Genomic DNA, 21,732 nt, shown 5'->3' on the forward strand with positions numbered 1-21,732 from the left:
CCACCACCACTACACAGTAACACACCTCTATGGCTTCACTTGCGCATCAGCCTGGGCTCTGGCCTCCAGAATGGCTGCCATGGCCCCTTCTCACGCCAGCCAGTGACCTGAATGCACCAACTGTGATCCAGTTATTCCCCAATTTAAACTTTGGTGATTCCTCGTGTCTTTAAGATACAGTCCGACCTCGGCCTGACATGCCCAAGTCTTAACCCTCCGGCCTCTGCCAACAGCTCCAGGCTAGGCTGTTCCTTCTCTGACCATTATGCCCTGTCCCAGCCAGCCTCTCCACACTGTCTGGGTTGGGCAGCTGTACCCACTCCTACTCCCATCCTTCCTCAAGTCCCTATAGGTGCCCTACAGGAGCACACACCCTGCTGAGCCCACTGCTCGCATCATGCTGTGCTAGGATTGGATTGTTCAACTGGGTTAGCCCCACCTGCTAGACGGGAGCTCCTGGAGGAGCAGTCGTTTGGAGGTTGTGAGCACACATTCTGCAGGCCCCACCCCACCCCGGCCTGGCGTCAGATCTCAGCACTTCTACGTTTTGCTGTGTGATAATGGGCAAGCTACTTACCTCTACTTTCTCATCTGTAAAATGGGAATAATAGTGGCACATGCCTTTAAAGGTTGTTGTGAGGACTGAGATACACACAACAAACACACCTGTAATGACACACAGTAACTACTGTATGAATGCTAGCTATAAATTAACACACTCACTGACAACCAGCCCATTCAGATTCATAGCAGTCCTGGGGGACAGAGTAGAACTGCCTCTGTGGGATTCCGAGGTTCCGAGACTAACTTCACAGAGTGGAAAGCCTTATCTTTCTCCCTTGGAGGACTGGTGGTTTCGAACTGCTGACCCTGTTGTTCGCAGCCCAACTCATAACCACTCTGCTGCCAGGGCACCTTCAGGAGGAGACTAGTAGGAGCTAAAAGGACTCAGTGGCAGTGGACTTTAACCTTTCACAATCGTCCTGTAAGGCTAATATGCCTTGTTCTGGATCTCATGTTTTATACATGACCACACAGGCTCCAGCAGGCTTCCGTGGTGCCCCACCCCCACCCCAGCGGCCCAATCACATCCTCCGGCCTGTGCTCCCGCCCTTTGCTGAGGCTCCAGGTGTCTCCCCCTCACCTGCCACGTCTCCCTGGAGTCTCCTGGCCTGGGCTCTGTTGTTGTAGGCTGAGGCCCTCTCAGGCAGCAGGCAGATGGCTTGGCCAAACCTCTCCAGGGCTGTGCTGAGGTCCCCAGCCTCTGCTGCCATTACCCCCTGGAGCTCCAGGGCCTTGCACTGCCCCAGCTGTTCTCCAGGGAAGATTGCATCTGTGCCAGGGAGGGGTCCAGGAAGGGACAGGTGTGGGGTTAGGAACGAGGAAGAGAAACCACCTTGGGGCTGGAGTGCAGTGTTTGCGGCAGGGGTGCTCTGTGAGCTGGCACTGCCTACATGCTGAAGAGCCCTTGGCTGGTCTCGGTGGCCAGGAGGAGGCCTAGACTGCTCCCAGCATTCTTCCCCCACCCTTCTTCCTCACTTCCGGTTCCAGTGGAGACATCCCATCATTTCCCAAGGATACACCGCTTTGCACCTACTCTGCTTATCCCTGTCTATCCACTAAATCCTTGTCCCAAGTCCTCCGTTCCCAACTCTGCTGTCACACATTATCATTCGCACTCTTAGCCACTTTGTCAGCCAGCCACTGCTGGCCATCTTCCTGCCTAGTCTGCATACGCCATCTAGGTTCCAGGCTCTCAGTGGGTCACCTTCCTGTTGCTTCAAGCAAATAAAACCCACTGGAATGTGCTGCCTCCACTGCTGCGAGCCCAGAACTGGATGGTGTCTAGCTACCGTTATTGAGTGGTTTGAGCTGAGGTTACGAGAATTCAGATCAACAGGAAGAGAAATGTGGACCAGAATCGAAAATGTTCACGGAATCCAGACCTTTTAGGGCAGCGGTTCTCAACCTTCCCCATGCCTCCACCCTTTCACAGTTCCTTATGTTGTGGTGACCCCCCAACCGTAAAATTATTTCCGTTGCTACTTCATCACTTGTTATTTTGCTGCTGTTAGGAATTGGGTGACCTCTGGGAAAGGGTCATTCGACCCCCAAAGGGGTCACGACCCACAGGTTGAGAACCAAGGGGGTCGGATGAGTCCTTGAAATCACTGCCTCGAGAAGATCATCTTTAAACCTTAAACCCAAACTCCTGAAGTCTGTTTTAGACCAAACTATAAACCCTCACTGCCGAGTCGATTCCGACTCAATGACCCTTATAGAACTGTTTCCAAGGCGGTCCTGCCGCGGGTAGAAAGCTTCCGCTTCCTATTGCAGTGGCTGATGGTTTGCTGAAACTGCTGACCTTGCAAAGGCTCAGCCAGCAGTCCGACACAGAAACTGCCACGCTATCAAGGCTCCCGCTGGCCTATGCCGGAAGCCACTCATCTGAGCCAGCGCCCACCCCTCTGTCTTCCAGCTTATGCTTGGCGATAGTCTGTTATGACAAAGACAGGGAATTTAACAACCCCTCCCTACCCAACACACTTGCATCAAAGTTTAACTTGGACTTCGGGGTGCAGTCAAAGGTGAAGTCCTGTCAGAGCTGTAGCAGCTGAGACTGAGACCAGCCCTAGTTGTCTCCTCTCCTCAGTGACTCCTGTCAGGCCAATCAATGCCTCAAGTTAAACCACCTCTGTTGATTTCAATCTGAGTCATAATCCTGGGGTCAAGGACCAAGAGAGCTTATAAAACCACTTCCCTCTGTCACCCCAGGGAGGCAAGACGGCCAGCTTCTGAGCCACACTCCAAGGTCAAGTGCTCACCTTCGTCCAATTCTTCCACTACGTCCTCTCCCATGTCCAACCCAGCAACGTCTCCAAATGGGGTGTCCGGGTTGAAGATGGCTTGCAACACTGCCTGATCACTTGGGGTCCCTGGGGTGCTCATCTCCAACTCCTGGAAGGCGGCTTAGAACCAGCAGAGGAGAGGACAGCCTGCAGAACGCGCCTCAGCTAGCAGGTGCTTCTGTCTGAGAAGAGCTGCTTCCATCTCTTGGCTGTAGTCCAAGCTCAACCCCTTCTGCCTGAGGTTAGTGGCCCTGACTCCCAGCAGGGTATTTACAAATATTTCTCAATGGCAGCCCACAAAGGGACCCTGGTCCTACAAGGGAGTCAACAGTCCACTTTGGTCTTAAGGTGGAACAGAGAGCAGGCGCTGTCATTTTGTCCCTGCCTGCCCTCCACTGGATCAAGGTGGGAGGTTACACAGATGGACAAAGAACTTTGTCCTGACCTGTTCCTTCTGTCCAGAACGAGTTAAATTAGGGCCTGAATGTGTATCCCTGAGGAGCAACGGGAGAAAATGCAAGTAAAGGCCAGGGCGGAGTGGAGTCTGAGGGAAAAAACCCCAAGTTCACTGCCGACTCACATCGACCCTATAGGACAAGGTAGACCTGCCCCTGTGGGTTTCTGAGAACTCTTTATGGGAGTAGAAAGTCCCATCTTTCTCCCTCACACGGTTGGTGGCTTCAAACTGCTGACCTTTGCAGGGAGCAGCCCGATTTCTACGGGCTCCTCAGAGGCTGAGCAAGGGCATGGGAAACGTTGGGTGGCTCCACCTTAAGTAGAGGACGGGGAAGGCACTGCGGAGCACAGTCCAAGGCCAGCCTTCCTGCCGCTGCCCCCCCCTCCCCCCACTTCTGGACCCCAGCCAAGGCCAAAAGAAAGCGCAGCCATCTCAGCAATAAACTTGACATGTTTATTAATTAAACTATCACTTAAATAAAAAAAAGTGCATAGAAAATAAACATGTTTAAAAACTCCTTTTTTTTTACAACTATGTACACTTTTTACTTTTACATTCAGTCTTTCGTAGAGAGCTTTCAGCATTATTATTTTTTGAACTATTAAAGTATTTTCCTTCATCCCTGTCACAGGGAGTTAACACTGATGGACTTTAGACATGTTTTCCTTTTTTTTTTCCTTTCTCTTTTTCTTTAACCAGAAGCTTGGAAGAACACAAGGAAAAAAGAAAAAAGAGAACAAAAGATCTGTTATACATGATAAAGTTGTCAAGAAATGTCTTATTTCTAGAAAAGAAGCTTGTCATTTGTTGAGCTCTTGAAACAATTATTCAACTACCTGTATTTACTAAAGAGACTGTTTAAAAGTTCAATAAAAGAAACACCACAAGTCTATTTCCTTGGTTGAAAGACAGAACTAGAGTACCTCAGAACAAGATACCAGGAAAGCACAGAACACAATTTCCCCTAAATGCAGGTGGTAACCCCAACATTCATAACCAAAAAGAGAGAAACGAGGAGGACAGGTACCGAGACTGGCAACATTCATGGGCAGAAAAATATCCAGGTGACACCATTTGCGCCTCCCTCTGATCCTAGGAAGGGGCCCTCTGCCCATTCCCGGAGGGTCTGGTGCCCCAAGGCGGAAATGAGAGGCTCGGGGACTGACTGCTCCCTGCCTCTACTAGCCACTGTAACACAATCCTTATCTATAGTGTTAAGAGAATTAAAAGCCATGGACTGAGCTAGGCTTTGTTACATGGTGCATTACTATAATAGTTCCTATATATATATCCTATTTATATTTATTTGAAAACCAAAAGGAACAAAAACAAGTTGCAGTTTTCAGAGTGTGAGACGACTAGATTTCATGATTCGGCAGAAAACCATTTGCTCAATAACCTTGTATTGCTTTAAAACGAAGGAAATTCAACATGAAATTACACCCAGCCCTTTGAAATGACCCACTTTTCCTTAAAAATAACAAACTTGATTTCTATTAAAAACAACAACAAAACCAAATCAAACTTAAAAGTTAACATCAGACAAGGTTTTGACCTTTAGTATTCTCAGATATTTGATTGAAGTCAGTCCTTTAGAAAGATACATTCATTAATTTTTTGTATTTTTTTAAGGTGGTTTTTTGTTTTTAAGTTTTTTTTTCCTTTTTTTTTTTTTAAATCAAGAGAGCTGCATGGTGTGCCTGCATTGGCCGGCGGGGTTGGCTGAGGCGAGCAGAGTGGTAGACTGGATCCCGGCAAAAGTGTGGGTGAAAACTTAGAGCTGCCAAGGCTTCCCCTTGAACTCTGGTCTCAAAACAGGAGGGGCTGTGCTGGAGGTGGTGGCCCGTCAAGGAGGGGGCCGAGGGGCCCAATTCCGGCCACAGGGTCAGCGCCACGCAGCTCTTCTAGCTAGCTGCACAGTGTACACTGGCCACCAGGAAATGCAGCCACGAGAGGTTCTAGCAGCAAAGCTAAAAGTGAGCTGGCTCTCACTGAGAACTGACCAGGTTTCAGGGTTACTCCTTAGGGACTTGGGGCGCCCCTTGGGGGATTCTTGGGAATGACCCACCACAACTCCTCAGCCCGCACTGCGGTGTGGAGCTTCCCTTGGTCACTTTTGAAACAGGCAGGCACAAGAGGGCTTCTGGAGAGAGCTGCGCCATTTCTGGCCTCCGTTCCCTCTCGTAGAGAAACTGGCTCGTCCCCTCAAGTTGCTGGCAGGTATGCTGAAGTTTGGCAATGGACTCAAGGTCAAGGCTGCGCGCTAGAGGAAGTTCTCATTTGGGTGGTTGTCGGTTAGGGTGTAGAAAGGCAAGGCAAACCATCTGCAGCTGGCAGGAGGAGGAGGGATGTGGCTTCCTCCCCTGGCCTCAGGGTCTGGGGGTTGGTAGAAAGAGAACGAGGAGGGGGCTCACAGTACAGCATGGCCTAGCAGGGCGGTAACTAGGTCTAGGTAGCTGAGTTTCCCCCACCCCCTGACTGGCCTTTGGGTCTTCCTCAATGTGAATTCAGGACCCATCAGTGCATTAATCATTTCAGTAACAAATGCAGCTTAAGTTTTTTTTTTCCCCTTTAAAAAAAAAAAAAAAGAGGGGGGTGGGCAGATAAAAGGAGTTACTGAAAAAACAAACAAAAAACCCTCACACAGTGCAATAATAAAGGAAGCAAGACACCAGTGGGACCCCTCGGGCCACTGTATCCTATCCATGGGCAAAAGGAGGGAGGGAGATGAGGTCTGGGCAGAGTGCTTGTCGCCAGGCCCCCGCTGGCACTTCTCCCCGATGACGAGGAGGGCTCTGCCGTCCTGGCCACAGTGCTCGGCTCCCTGCATGACAGCGAAGACAGTGACAACGTTCCAGCAACGCCACCAGACAAAGTTCTCCAGATCACAGGTGAGTGAGAAGGGAGCCCAGGGTGGAAGGCACAGCAGAGCCACGAGTCCTGGGCAGAGTGTGCTGGGCCGAGTCATATTGCTTTGCTAGACTTCCCGAGGAATGGGCTTCTTGTGGCGAGAAGAGGGCGCCCCACCCTGGACCGGACTACACTCCTCTGAGCCCTTGTGGCAGAGGCAGCGAAAAACCGACTTTATCGTCAGTGGTCAGACTGTGCTTCAGTTTCAACGGGCTGCCCTACAAGAGGGCACAGGGAGAGAGATCAATGGGTTCTCGGAGGTATGAGGACTTGGTTGGTGGGCAGAGGGAGAAGGAAGGAGGTGGACCTATGAGGCAGACGGTGATGGAAAATGTCCAGTTGCCATTCAACGTGTTGGTAGGTAACTCTGAAGTAGCAACGAAGAGGGAAATGTAGAAGTCCCGCCCCTCACTCCTGTGGATTGAGAGCCGGAGGGAGGGAGGGAGGGAGGGAGGGAAAGAGATAGGCAGAGCCTATGGCAGAGACAAGGAGAGAGCATTGTATCAAGGTACACCACAGCCTTCTGAGGAGCTTCCGTAGGGGAAGGAGGGGAGGGGCGCAATGAAGGTGGGGGCCTCCTTCTCCATTTATTGTCGAAAGCAAATGCAGGAAACAGTTACTTCTGTCAACAGGGCACAAACAAACCACACATGAAACAACAACAAAAGCACACCGTCTAGGGGAAGTTGGGCAGGAACCCAGACTGTGTGTGCACAGCCGAGTATGTTCTCTACCTTCATCCTATGAGAATAAGAAACTGTTATGAGCCGATCTTGCTTTAAATTAGGGTAATACCGGGGTTAAAAACAGCCTTGTCCTAAGTGCTTCTCCCTGTGAAGTGCTTCCCATAGAAAAATATACAAAATATATTTACATCTATAAAACCTTAAATAGTAAACTGTAAACGGAACAGAGTAAAATCCAATGACTTAATTTAACGGGCTCGGGACTCTGAGGGGAGGAAGGGAGAGAAGAGCGCGTGGTGCTGCTCTCACCACAGCTTAAGGAGTCCTCAGGGCAGTAGTGTCGTTTAACTTGCTGTGTCCATGGGCTTCACACACGTGGCAGGGTCTCCTCAACACAAAGCGGCCTCGTCCCCAAGTGTCGGGCCTTGGAATCTGATTAGTGTTCTGCCTTCAAGTGGACATTGACCTTTGAAAGTGAAGTCTTCCTATATCTGAAAAGGGGGAATCAAAGTAACTGTGCCCTAGGGATGGAAGCCAGAGCTCAGCCTGCGGGCCATCCTCTGGTTGTTGCATGATTCAAATCCTAGTGAAATACTCCTTTTCCTCCTCTCTAGGAGATCATGCTCCATGTATTTCTTTACCATGCTAAATTCTGTCTGGTTGTGTCTAGTGGCTCCTGTCCACTTCCTCCCTGGAGTGCTTACAGGCTCATGGAACTTTCTGTAGGCACATGCTATGCCCACTAGCGAGTACCCTCGAGCAAGGAGGAAACCCCTTTACCACCCGGAAAGAAGAATGGGAAAGTGGTGGGATGAAGGACAGGGGAGTGACAGAAGTGAAGAGGAGGAAGGAGAGAAGGAAGCCGCTCCTATTGTCAAGAAAGGGGATTGGCTGAGATAAGGCTCACGTGGATGAGAGTCCCACTTACAGCCCACAGGCTCAATGTTTGGTAATAAATTGGCACAACCCTAAGACAGCCTTTTGTCACCCAAGGTGCTAGGAATCCTGTCTCCCAACCAGAAGCGAATCAAGTGGGAGGGGACTAGGAAAATTCAACAGACCTTCTCTGTCCAACAGACGGCCACAGACTGGGCCTGGCTGGGCAACTATCAGGGACCCAACCGACCCTCTCTCTGGGGCCTGCCTGCCCCTCACGGATAGTGCTTAAGAAACAGCTGAGCCAAGGCTGGCGACTTCCCTCTGAGCAGATGCTCACGCCAGTCCTGAGTTCGGGCCCAACCTTTCAACATAATTAACCCTCTGTAGGCTCCTTCCAGGCAAGTGTGTTGGCTAGGGACCCCGTTTCCCACCTTGTAACAGCATACCATGGGGGTGGGGGCAGGAGAAAGCGGATCACGGCTCTTTTCTTCAAGCCCTCACCTCTCGCTCCAGAACTACGCTCACACGTACGATGTGAATGTGGGGCAGAAGGGAGCTTAGCCACCACGGAGGCCCCTCAACTGTCCCCACTCAATCCTGGAACTGCGAGTTGCTGGAGAAGGCCTTCAAGGTTGCTTTGGGTGGCCCTGGGTCCGAGCGCTCCCAGCCTGGGGGAGAAGGCAGCTTTAGTTCAGGAACTTCCGGCACTTCTTGGCGCCACAGTTGCAGGGCAGCTTGTTGCTGGCATCCTCAATAGGGAACTTGTAGTCATAAGTGAGTTCCTCTCCTCGGTAGATCTTACGCATGGCGAAGATGACAATGTGCTTCTGCCCATCGATATTGATGACCCGGGAGTAGCAGTTGGGCTCACAAGAGTGGTTGATGAAGCGTGCAGCATTTCCGTGCATGGTGGCATCCACCACCTCGGAGTCGTCGATGCGGAACATGTAGCAACCGATGCCCTACACATGCAGGAGAAGGGAGAAGACCCCGTTAGTTATCACAGCTCTGCTTTGGGGATAGTTCCCAATCTCCTCCTGAGGGGACCTCAAAGCTGTTCATGAGCAAAGTTTCTTTTTAAAAATTTCCAGAGTCCTTCGGTTAGACATGCTAGCTAGACTAGAAGTTTCTTATGGCCTCTGCACAAAAGGACGTCTAAAAATTGTGTGGCTGTGTGCTTTAGATTCCAAGGCCCACTCAGAGGAAGCTGCAAGGAGGACCTCTGCCGACCCACCTTTACCAGTGGACTCGGAATTTCTCCTGGACGCACCACCAACTTCAGGGATGTGAAAATGGTAAGGGAGCAGGGAAGGAGATGGCACGCTTTAGAATCAATAAAATGTGATTTCTTCTGGGTTCCAGGGAACACATGTACAGGAAAGTAACGGAGCACGCCAAGGCGAGGAGGGGCTTGGCTCACCTTGCTGTCATAGTACTTCTCTCGCTTGTCAGTCTGAACGGAACGGATGACGTTGCCGGCGTACTCAATCACCATCTCACCGGCATCAATGTTCCTCTTACAGAACAGACCCCGGCCGTGGATGGGAGACCTGGCGGTGAAGATGGGAAAGAGATCAGCCACGGACCCTGCATAGTCGGACATGGAGACGTGAGTAAATCTGATCTATCTGTTCTCCAGGAAGGCCAGCCTTGGAAGGAAAAAATAAAAGATTTGAACCCACATGCCGTGAGCAAATGAACTATTCCTTTCTTGATTAGTTAGAAGATTAATTTTAATTAATTAAAATTCTGTCTCCATTCTGTCGCCCCTTTAGAAGTGGCATGATTGCAATGGTAATTGGGGTAAATTCCTTGAACCACACAAGGAGTTGTAAGATCTCAAGACATCAGGTTCACTTAATGAAATATAAAAGCTTCACTTAAAAAAATAAAAATAAATAAAACCTCACCTACAGCACGAGGGGGTTTACCCCAGCATATGGTTCACTTTGACTTCAGCAAACTTCATTAGTTATATTAGCCATACCTGTAGACACCAACTGCCTCCTTAGAAGTCTTTTTTAAGTGCCGGAAACGCATGGGCATTGGCAGATCCATGCTAGTGGCCCTCCTAAAAAGACAAGGCGTTGTTGTTAATGAATTCTCTGCAGGAAACACTGTGTCTTGAGCACTGGACCCAATGTTTCAGAGAATGACTGTCACCACACTAAGCTCTGCCACATTTCAAGCACAACGTGTGTCATCTAACGTCGGCCTGGTTGACATGCTGTCCGAAGTGCTCTTGCGTTTTCTCTGATGCCAAACGACCCCCAGAGCCCCACTTCGTACAACAGCCACACTCCCTGGTCCCCACCCTCTTTCCTTCACCTGCTGAGAGCACTGACTAGGCCATGGCTTGGCCCAGGTGACACCTTTGCCCTTGGAGATCTTTTGCAGCAGATACGCTCAGTGCGATGTGTGGCTGGATTGCGGCTTCCATGGCCGAGTGAGAGGTCAGAGACAATGCGTTTATGGACAACTTCAACGATCTCTCTCATCATGACGTTGTTTGCCGGTCCAGTTGGGAGGGTTTCATTTTCTTTGTGCTGACGTGCCTAGGCGTGGTCTTGGTCTTCAGTAAGTGCTTCAAGCCCCTGTTGCTTTCCGCACGTAAGGTGGTATCGTCTGAGTATCAGTCTTTTCCAGGCCTGATGCCGTGTTCTTCTTCAGACTGTTTGCTCAGGATAGCGCTTCAGAAGTATGGGGAAAGGATAGAACTGTGACTCACGCTTTCCTGATGTTAAAGCGCACAGTATCCTCCTTGTTGTCTGAGTACTGGCTTCACAGGAACACAAGTACGTGTTCTGGAATTCCTACCCTTCACAATGTTATCTAAAGTTTGTCCACCACAGAGCTGAATACTTTTGCACAACCAATAAAAACAATGGGATGACATTCCTTTTCAATTTTTCATTCTTAGCACAGAAGAGCACATAATTTGATTCAACATGGCCAATACCAGTCCATTTCAGCTCAGTAGTATATAGAATAGTGCTCCATTGCATTTTTGGCAACTTCCAGTTGTCCCACATTCATGCTTCATCTACCCCATATTCGGATTATTAATGGATGTTACAGCTGTTCTCATTTGGAGGCATGTGCTGTGCTCCGCTCACATTACTAAGGGCAACCTTACTGTGAGGAGGCCGATGGGCCCGTCATTGTTTGAGGCCCGTGCAATCTGAGGGGCTCATCTTCAGTGCTGCATCAGAGAAGGCTCCGCCGCTGTTCTTACGGCTTCCACTGGCCAACGTTGCAGAAGCAGATGAGCGGGTCCTGTTCCCTAGTCTACTTGGGAACTCTGCCATGTCCATCATGGACGCCCGACTGGTAGCTGAAATACCCGCGAACCAGCCTCCAGCGAACCAGCCTCCAGCATCACCGCACACAGCCAGCATGGGCGAATGACAAACTGACAGGCAAGGGATGGCATTTTACTCCGTCTACTACTCTGGGGCCATGATGGTCGTGGTGGTCGTGGTGCACGTCTAGAGCAGACAGCGCCCACGACGGATGGAGAAGATGCACAGGTAGTTAAATCTTGGAGTTCCACCTCTCTGACTTGTAACCCTCTCTGCTTACCAGCCAGCCACTGCTACTTCAGTGCAAATGAGATTTTGGTCTTCTTAAATGTATTTCAAGAAATTCTGATAAAAGTAAAACTGCCTGTGACCCTGAACAGCTAGCGTGGAGTCCTTCTAGTGGCCTCTCTGCTCAAGACTCACCGAGCCGACTTCAACTGGACCTCCTCCTCTTCCTCATCGTTGGGGTTGCATTCAGGAGGCTGCCGATGTTTAGAGGCCAGGAAGTTAAACATGTCAAATGCCGACTTCCTGAATCAAGAGAGTTAGAATGGATTTAGGGACGTGCTTCAGTGAAAACGGTGACGTGTCGTACTAATGTCGGAAATCTCAGAAGTGACATGGGAAGCCATTAGATCATGATAAGGACCCAAACCTGCTTACAGAGAAGAATGGAACTTGCCTCAGGTGGACTTCAGCCCTGGCTGAGCCATGAGGGTTCAGGGGGGGTTCGTTAGCCTCCTCTGGTTTGTGGAAGCGGAATTTATAATTCCTACAGTGTTTGGCCCCAGAGAGCTGCTCAATCAGGAACACCACTGCGTCATGGAGAATCCCCAGCATCCTTAAACCGTTAACACCTGTAGGACCAAAAGGAGAGGGTGGTGAAGAGTGCCATCAACTATAAACTGGCAGTACTGACACAATGCCTGTGCTCAAGGATGATTCTGCCAGAAGGGTGAGCAACATGAAATGCCAACCAGCAGTGAGCACTGTAGTAGTGGTTGGTGTTGGTTAGGTGCCACCGAGTGGTTGCCGGCTCATATGAAGAACAGAACAAAGCACTGCTGGGACCTGCACCTTCCTCCCGATTGTGGTCTAGCTGCAGCTGGGGTGTCAGTCCATCTCCTTCAGGGCCTTCCTCTGCACCGACCACTCTATACCTCGATGCCTTCCGCAGGGGCTGGCTACCCCTGTTAGCATGCCCAGAGCACACGAGATGGAGTCTTATTGTCCTTGCTAAGGTGTGTTCTGGTTGTACTCCCTAGGCAGCTTCATTTGTTCTTCTGGAAGGCCAAGGTCAATATTCTTCGCCAACACCATACTTCAAATGCATCAATTCTTCCGGTGAAATTGGCACTCATTATTAAACTGATGCTGACACAGATTTATTGTTGTGGAACAATGTTCATGATAGGTCGGTTGTTAAATAAAAAAGCAAGCCACCAAACTATGCACTAGTTTCTCTATTCCCAGAGGTTCTGCACATGTTATTTCACTTTGTATCAGCATGAGCACGAGGTAGCAATTACTTGCTTCAGTTTACAGGGAGGAAACCAGGGCTTCCTTGCCTTAAATCACGTGGCCAAAGTCACAGAGCTAATAAGATAAGTTTTGAGTTTGAACTGCCTGACTCCAAAGCAATGATCCCAGTTTTAATTAGGGGCCATGGGACTACTGGGAATTTCAGTACTGCTATCCTACATGCTTTGTGTTCCCATAGGGTTACAGGGACTGTGTGGGCTAATATTGCTGTATGGTTTTGTTTGCTCACACGCTATTAATGAACGCCTTTTACAGTTTCTTATTTTATAAAAATCACAATTGTGTTAACTCTGCTAGCAGGGACATCGAAGAACTTTCTAAAATGATTGGCTCTTTCACTAAATGGAAGAGGCTTAGTAACAGTGGCTATCCTTTTTACGCAAAAAACCCTTTGAATTGTGAACTGAATGAAGGTGTACAGGGCAGGTCAGTTTCCCACTCAGCACTTTAGACATCTTATTTCATCTCACTGACTGGGATGCCCACGATGTAACGTCACGTACGCTACTTCCTATCTTTCCGGTGTGTCGTTCTCCTTTTCTCACCTTCTCAACTCTGTCCCTGCACAGATGAGGTCTCCAAAGTGTGCTCCCGAGGGCGACTGTGTCCCCGAGAGACCTGTCCACTGTTGAGCCAAGGGAGTGGATTCATTTCTAGACAGAATGGGTAAGTGACCCAGGGCCACACTCTGGCGGGTTTTACTCGTCTCTGTTGACCATGATTTACTTCCACGATGCTGAGCGTTTGCTGGCTTTGTCAACTTTGAGTCGTAAACTGGGTGAAGGTCTACAGAGCAGGTCCCCAGTTTCACATTCCACAGACCCTTTGTTTCATTTCATTCATTCAAGCCTCACCTTAACAAGACACCCCTCTTTCTCCCTTGGTTTCCATCCTTCCCTCCTAGTCTTCCTGAGCTGTGTCTTTGGTTAACTGCTGCAAACGGTTCAGAGGTGTGGCCCCCCTGGTGTTACGGTTCCCTTTCTAGACCCCCAAAACGGGGCCACCGTGGTGAGTTCACCTCTGGAGCCGAAGAGCAGCTAAGGGCCACAGCCCAGAGGACTGTCCTTTACCGCCAGCTGTTCCTGGTTTCCAAACCGTTGTATCTAAAGACTGCGAATGAGATGGACTCTCTTAACACAGGTGCCTGGTCACCCAGATTTTTGGGGGAGATAAATTGCCTGTTGGGTCAAAATTTTTTTTTCCTGAAAAAACGTGTTAGCAATATTGAAAAGTGCAGCGGCTATAATTCCAGTCCTACAGATAGCTGCTGTTTACTATGAACAAATTCTGTCCTCTTTTGTGACGAGGGGCCATCGGCTCAGCTCTGACCCATAGCAACCCCACGCTCAAGAGCAGGAGACCCTGCTCAGTCTGCTGCCGGCCTCACTGCTGCCATGTCTGAGCGCACCGTTGACGCCTGCTGCTTCCAAAGCAGTCTCTCTTCCTTTCAGTCTGACTCCCTTCCACCCACAGGAACTGTTTACCAGCCGGGAGGGAAGGATAGATGAGACTCAAGAGAAAACAAACAAACTTTAGAGTTCTACTTTAGATTCATGAACATCTTCAGTGGTCACTCAAGACATGGGTATTAGTGATACGGATGAACGGACACACAAACATGGGATATCCGTACCACGGGAAACTACTTGGCAATAAAGAGGAATGTCATGACGTGGAGGACGACTGGAATGTTCCCAAAAGAAACCCGATCCCATGCCAGGGAGCCAAGCTCAGTACACAGAGACCGGAGTAGAACTCCCTCTGGGGGGGTTCGAAACTACAAGTCTTTATGGGAGTAGAGATCCTCATCTTTTTTCTGTGGAGCAGCTGGTGGTTTTGAACTGCTGACTTGAAGGTTAGGAGCCCAATGTCTAACCAGCCACGTCCCCAGGGTTCATGCTATGTCAAAGAAAACCGGATTCCATTGCTGTGGGCTGTGCAGACTAGGAAAATCCACGACCATAAAAAGATGAGGCGCTGCCAGGGGCTGCTGGGAGAAGTGGGGGATGAGATTGAGTATCGATTGGTACAGGATTTCTTTTGGGTTTCGTGGAAATATTCTGCAATTAGAAAGGGTGTTGCAGTTGCACCCCTCGGTGGCCACGAAAACCCACAGATGTGTATGTGTTAGATGAGGGAATTATACGGTACATAAGCGATACATCTCAACAAAGCTGTTGAATTTTTTTTTAAGTTGATTATTTGTGGAATCAATTCTTTGGGTTAAATCAACAAATCACCAGACAATGGTGGCTCTAGCAATTACCTGCAAATGAGAGTTGCTTTAGGCGAGCATTTGATCGAGCTTCCTGGACTTTATCTGTCAGCGACTTCCAGGCATCTATAATGAAAGACAAGAAAAATGTAGGCTGGGAGAATTTTCACAAAACATTTCTCCACACCAATCAAGTCTTGTGCTCAGAAGCCCCACCCTCGTTAGTGCAGCTCTAAAACGCTTTTCCTTGTCTGTAAACGGAGTTTGCAGCAGAGCGGCCAGTGAGGTGCATCATACTCTGTCGGAGAGGACATGCATGCTCTCAGGCCTGAACCTTCACAGCCACCTGTGCCCTTGCTCTCCTTTAGGCTCCATAGCCCAGCACTTGCCACGTCTCTCCATTCTTCTTTGATTTCTTTTCTTTTCCCACTGGAAATGTGCTTTATTAACTGACACTGCTACTGTTGCAATCGTATTCTTATTAGTGATCTCTTGCCCTCGAAGGCCCAAACTAAACTCATGGTGGTCAAGTTGATTCTGACTCAGCGCTGACGCTACAGACAGAGCACAGCTGCTCCATACCATTTCCAAGGCTATTTGTATGGAAGCCAACGGCTACATCTTTGTGCTGCAGAGCGGCTACTGGGTTCAAACTGCTGACCTTTGGAATAGCCCACCAGGTCTCCTGCCTGTGCTCTAGATCAAACTTAATCCACCTTCCATGGAGCGATCAAGTTGGGCTTCTTAAAAGTCTGCTTTCAGTCTACTCCCTGAAATGTGTGCAAGGCCTTCCAAAACCAACCTCCAATCCCTCCCTCTTCTCAAACTTCTCTTTTACCACTACCCGGGGTTCAATGTTAGCCATCCCATCCAGCACCACATGCAATCTTATCTTTCTAACCTGGCTCATGTTCTTTCTTCTCAGTCATCCCAATGCCTGCCTCTAACCCCAATTCTCCATCTCCTTTCTTTCTTTATTCTCCTGCGATTTTGTTTTTGTTTTGAGGACTCTTGCTCACCCACCATGCTCTTTCCTCCCTCTGAACTGCTCTGGAGCTACTGCCTAGAGATCATTCACTAACTCTCCAACAGCGGATGAGCGCTTCATGCTTGGAGCAAAGAAAATAACACTTGAGTCCTGATGAGAAATTCCTATTAAATCAGCGGTTCTCAACCTTCCTCATGCCGCGGCCCTTTCATACAGTTCCTCGTGTTGTGGTACCCCCAATCATAACATTATTTTCATTGCTACTTCATCACTGTAATTTTGCTACTGTTATGAATCGTTATGTAAATATCTGATATATTTTCATTGTTACAAATTGAACATAATTAAAGCATAGTGATTAATCACAAAACAACATCATTTTATATTGTGCCATATTTATGTGTTTTCTGATGGTCTGAGGCGACTCCCGTGAAAGGCTCGTTTGACTCCCCAAGGGGTCGCAACCCACAGGTTGAGAACCGCTGTATCAAGTGAATGAGACATGAAAGTAAACATTACCAAAACAATGTTAGGTTAAGAGGGAGGAACACATCCATCTAAGGAGCAGAAAGGAGGAAGTGCAAGTGCACTATGAGTGGAATCTTGAAGGATGGGCTGGAGTGTGCCAGGGGACTGAAGGTGAGGAGCGCAATCTAGCCAGAAGGAATCGTATGCTTCACAGCAGAGGTGAGAGAATGGCACATAAGGTACACAAGCCAGTGTCAGAAGACCGGACAGATGAACAGTGACCTTATCTACTATGTGAAAGCATGTGTGTTATTAAAAAACAAAACAAAGCATCTATCTGATTAACTTTCACATAAATTATAGGCTACAATACATCTCAAAATATTATGAAAATACCTATTTTACCAAAACCATGCATGGGCTACAATTTTTTCTGCACCAAAATAAATTCATACTAACTTGTTATCCGATGTGTGCACAGGATCTAGTTTGAGGCACTAAAAAGCCTAAGATATAAATCTGAAAAGAGCCCCTATCAGAGAAGCCCAGATTTGGCTAAGATTAAAGCAAGAGCAAACATCCACTTCATTAAAGTTGGGTGTGAGAACAGTGGAATCACCAATGCTTTACAAAACCCTTCCTTGAGGCAGTGCCCCGAAGAAGCCAGCAGTTCACTTTCAGGGACGAAACGATGTTGCCGATGAAACCTGCAGCAGCAGATGCACCCTATCAATTTTCAAGGAAAAAGCTGGTCTTTTCTGTGCCCCACCAGGAGAGGGTTTGATGGTCAACCGCAGAAACAATAGCTTACAAAATTCAGCTGAAAAGTTAAAGTTGTGCAAATGTTCTGTTTGATGGGTGCCCAAACGATTGCACCCAGATCAGCTTCTGAGAAGAGCAAAGGGTACTTTAAACAAGTAGGATCAAAAAAAAAAAACAACAAGTAGGATCAAGATCCTGCAGTATTTCCTGGAATAATTATAAAAGGAGATGAGACAGGGTTTTACAGTGTGCCTCTGAAGACAACGCACAACCGAAGCAAGGGCCACCCGGAGGTGGAAGTGGTCCAGTCAGAGCAAAAGTCAAGAGCAAAGGTCATGGAACAGTGTTTTGGACATTAAAGGCATTTTGCTTGTAGGTTTTCTGGAGGCCCAAACAGTAACACCTACTAATGATGTGAGTGCTTTAGGACAGTTAGCCAAAGCGTTAGCAGAAAAGCCCAGGGAAGGCTCCATCAGCGAGCACGTCTCCATTATGACAATGCTCCCATCTGTTCCTCTAATCAAATGATGGCAATTTTTGTGGGCGTTTCGATGAGAAGTCACTAGGCATCTTCCTTAGAGTGCTGATTTGGCTCCTTCTGACTTTTTTTGGGTGGTGGTGGTTACCTAATCTTAAAAAAATATTTGCAGGCTGTGGGGGGAAGTCAGATACTTGCTGCCAGACTGCTGTCTCATCCCACCACAGGGGGTGGGTCTGCTCCCTGATGCTAGAGACAATGGGTTACCACTCTGGAGCCTAAGGCCATTAGTTTGGTTCCTGTGGGCGGAGTTCACACCCAAATGATAATGGTTCCTATGGAGACCCAAAATCAAGTTAAGCTGCTACCAGAAATCTAGGATCTGCCTATCTTGCCGCATGTACACCCCCAATCCCTCCTCCTTCCATAGCGCATATGTCCCTAGATCACCCCCTCCCATCCACAGTAATATCTGTAGCACAACCCTTTCCTGTGACGTATGTCTTCACCTGTAATGTGGGGGCTTGCACGTCCCCAATGTCCCCAGAGAGTATAAAAGCTTGGGGAGCATTAAAGTTCGCTCTCACTCCCTCCACGTGGATTACCAAGCGGGGCTGAGGTGAGCATGCTACCATGAAATGTGTCTGACTCCATTTATTTCTATATATCTCTTTTATCTCTCATGCTCTCTATAACTTTACTATAATATTTACTTATTATCGCTGTACAATTGCGCCTACCAAACCGGTAGTGATTGTGCTAGAAGCTGGCTTCTTCTGGCATATGGCGCCCAACGTGGGGCACGAACCCACGACCCTGAGATTAAGAGTCTCATGCTCTACCGACTGAGCTCATTTTAATTCAGGTACGAATGTAAAAAGGATCACTGTGACTTGCTCAAATTCTCAGGATTCTCGGTTCCTACAGGATGGACTAAACAGCTGGTTTCATTGTTTACAAAAGAGTCCTGACCTTGTTGGAGCTTATGCTGAGAAATGAAAGATGTGTATTTAAATTGGGGGGGGGGAGGGGCTGCAAAAGAATTTAATTTATGCCTTTTTTGACACCACATTCACAAGTTTCCGAAAGTAAATGGGCAACACAAAGGCCTCGTCTATTTAATTTTAAAATTACATTCTTACACAAACTTTTTGAGGACCCCTCATATTTCTTCAATAAGACTAACTTCTCAAGGATAAAGAAAATGTATAATGGTTCTAAAAGTAGCTTCCATAGCATCTAGCAAGAATCTGTCCACATCAATGGCTGGTAAAATGTAGCTCTAGCCGCAGCAGGGCCTGTGCTGGTGGGTCACCCTAATTGAATCTGCTCACCTTCTATGCTTTCAGCACAGATCTGAAAGCCGTCATCACTGGAAATTTCAAACACAAGTCCTTTCTTTGGCTTTTTCTCAGCAATGCTCTCCTTCCGTTTTTGTTCTTGCTCGAGCCAAAGCATCAGCGGGGAGCTGAAATTACTTTCTTCTTCTGCGGCCGTCTTAGGCTCTAAGAAAGAGAGAAGGGTAAGGGCCAAAGCGATGGCCACGAGAAATGCTTTTTGAGCACCAACAATGCGCAGTGCAGGTCACACACATCATCTCTGAGCCTAGTGACGTTCTGTTGGTATTATTGTGCTCGTTTGACAGATAACAAAGCTGAGGCTCAAAGATGCAGAGCAGCTTGCCTTTGGTCATAGTTGTTGTTGTTGTTAGGGGTCTTAGTCAATTCTAGCTCACAGAGACCCCCAAGTGACAGAGGAGACTTGCCCAATAGGGTTTCTTGGCTGTCATCTTTACAGAAGTAGATCTCAGATCTGTCCACCCAGGAACCACAGGTGGTTGGGTTTGAACTCCCAACTTCTCAGTTAGCAGCCAAACACAGAACCCTTTGTGCTAGTGAGTGACTAAACTAGCATTGTTTTGTTTTGTTTTGTGTCTAGTAATGTTTCTATTCCAGTTCTTCAATGAGAAACTGCCCTCAACAGTCAAAGCCAACAAATAATGGTTACTATGTATGAAGGACCACTAACTATAAGGCACTCTTTTGGGAAGTCATAAATCTCACAACAATTCAATGAGGTAGATGCAATCACCTCCATTTTAACCATGAGAAAACTGAGGCTGAGAAGCTAAGTAACTAGTTCATCCAGCTGAGAAGGGGTAAAGCTGGGATTCAACCCACCAGAGCCTGTGCTTTGAATCATCAACCCTCAGAACCTTCTTTTATGAGATGTACCAATCCTTAAGGAATGAGCAAACCAGCAGTGTGACAACATGGCAGATCTCATGCCTAAGCGTTTTCTCTACCTGGTTCTTTTGTGGGCACATTCACTATGGGATCTATGGAACTGGGCAAAGAATTACATCCACACCTCTCTAATCATTAACTAACGAGTGTTTGCAGATCAAATTCATTAGAACCGAACGTTAGGTTATGAAGGTTATCTGGTACGTAAGCAAATGAGACGGGCACAATAAAAAAGGTTGGTTTTCAACAGTCACAATTAATGGATGAAGCCGGGTTATAATCAGCTATTTAAGTAACTAGAGCGAGTATAGCAAAAGAGTATTTTGGGGTTTAGCTTTGCGTCCTTCAGTTGTCAGATGACCACAGGTAATGCAGTGCGAGGGCACTGCACCGGAACAAAAGTGCTCTGTTTCACTCTACAACTTTGGCACGCGCATTGACTTTGCAAAAAAAAAAATTTTTTTTTTAAAGAAAACCAGGTGGTGCAGCAGATCATTTGTATTGGCCTTTTAGCGTTCACATTCTCCGATTCTAAGCTGTTATCCACCCACGCACCTGCACTCTCCTGTTCGCTTGCTGGGTTTTGTGTTGCCTGAATCTCTGGAAGAACAGCTGCTTGCCTGGATGAAAAGAAAAGAAAATCACAGGTGAGCCCTCGTTACCAGGTGCTTCTTAAACAAAACCATTAGAAAATGAACCAGGCTTCCTGTGGAGCAGCAGTTCTCAATCTGTGGGTTGCGACCCCTTGGGGTGTTGAACGACCCTTTCACAGGGTTGCCCGATTCATAACAGTAACAAAACGACAGTTATGAAGTAGCAGCGAAAAAAATTTATAGTTGGGGTGGGGAAATCACCACAACATGAACTGTATGAAAGGGTCGTGGCCTTAGGAAGGTTGAGAACCACCATCATAGTCCTGTATAAACACTGACATTAAGTTTCTGATCCTTGGAATGATCTTATTCCTTTGGTATTAGGAAAGAAAAAAAGAGACACAGGTCAGAAATAGTCCTGTAGCTACTTAAATAATTAGCTGTGTTATCTACAAAGAAAAGTAAGCTGCATGAGTTACTAAACCACCACCATTAAAAAAAAAAAAAAAGAAGCTAAATAAATCCTGGAAACAATCCAAATGTATATTAATAGGGGACTAGCTAAATATATTACTGGATCTATACCATAGGTTGCCAAACGTATTTGGCCTACTGCCTCACTTTCAGAAAAACAATTAATCAGCAGCCCCCTTGGCAATGAAAAACCTTTGTACTATAACGTATAATCCAGGATTAAAGTATAGTTATCTACTTTTGCAGCCCCTGGATTTTTCCAGCACCCCCCAGGGGGCAGTACCATTCACTTTGGAAAACTGATCTGTCTGTACAATAGAATTAGAAATAGCCATCAACACACACACACACACACACACACACACACACACACACACACACGAAGAAGTCAAATGGTGCTGGGCTATCAGAAAGAATAGCATCGGAAATCTTAAAAGCTTGTCTTAAAAACAAGCTGTCATCCAGGTGAGGTGTCAGTTAAACCCACATGGAAGAAGCACATCAGTCTATGTGATTCAGGGATTGTAAATAATAAAATCCAAGATCAGAAGAGGGAAATATATTAGAACTTAAATTTTTTATTTGCAAAAATCCCCAGAGTGATTAAGGCTACCCTGAACTCCCTTGGACCATTGACCAGGGATGTCAAAAGCTTTGCCCTCAGACAGTGCATCAGAAAGAGAATGAACAGATATATGGCTAAAATTTAACATCTTATCATTTGTTGTACCTTTTGAACCACTTTAAAATTTGCTCTAGTTTTTATTATTTTCAGCTTTCCTTTGGAGTAAAGTTTTTCTGTGTTTTATTTTGTTATTGTTGGGGATTTAGGGGTAAGATTTTCTGATATGAAATCCAAGACAGGCAGATGTAGGAGCAGTAA

General features: G+C 47.5%; 2 protein-coding genes and 1 pseudogene across 2 annotated transcripts in view; all 3 read right to left on the reverse strand.

Annotated features, from left to right (window-relative positions):
• TTC36 (tetratricopeptide repeat domain 36) overlaps positions 1–3,070 on the reverse strand; it is a 5,449-nt gene extending 2,379 nt beyond the window's left edge. Inside the window, exons 1-2 of the mRNA XM_045283568.1 lie at positions 2,826–3,070; positions 1,145–1,333 (exon numbers count right to left, since the gene is read on the reverse strand). Of these exons, the coding sequence (XP_045139503.1) occupies positions 1,145–1,333; positions 2,826–2,949 (313 nt within the window). The 5' untranslated portion in view covers positions 2,950–3,070. The remainder of the gene's footprint in view (positions 1–1,144; positions 1,334–2,825) is intronic.
• A 675-nt stretch (positions 3,071–3,745) lies between these two features.
• KMT2A (lysine methyltransferase 2A) overlaps positions 3,746–21,732 on the reverse strand; it is an 86,013-nt gene continuing 68,026 nt past the window's right edge. The window contains 8 exon segments of the mRNA XM_045283569.1: positions 3,746–8,743; positions 9,202–9,331; positions 9,769–9,852; positions 11,507–11,614; positions 11,766–11,940; positions 14,892–14,966; positions 18,871–19,041; positions 20,338–20,402. Coding sequence (XP_045139504.1) covers positions 8,468–8,743; positions 9,202–9,331; positions 9,769–9,852; positions 11,507–11,614; positions 11,766–11,940; positions 14,892–14,966; positions 18,871–19,041; positions 20,338–20,402 — 1,084 coding nt within the window. The 3' untranslated portion in view covers positions 3,746–8,467.
• On the reverse strand, positions 18,502–18,646 carry LOC115873131 (annotated as a pseudogene).

This window comes from Echinops telfairi, unplaced genomic scaffold (assembly GCF_000313985.2).
Source record: "Echinops telfairi isolate 266 unplaced genomic scaffold, ASM31398v2 ScPeMD7_7463;HRSCAF=8501, whole genome shotgun sequence".
NCBI lineage: Eukaryota > Metazoa > Chordata > Mammalia > Afrosoricida > Tenrecidae > Echinops > Echinops telfairi.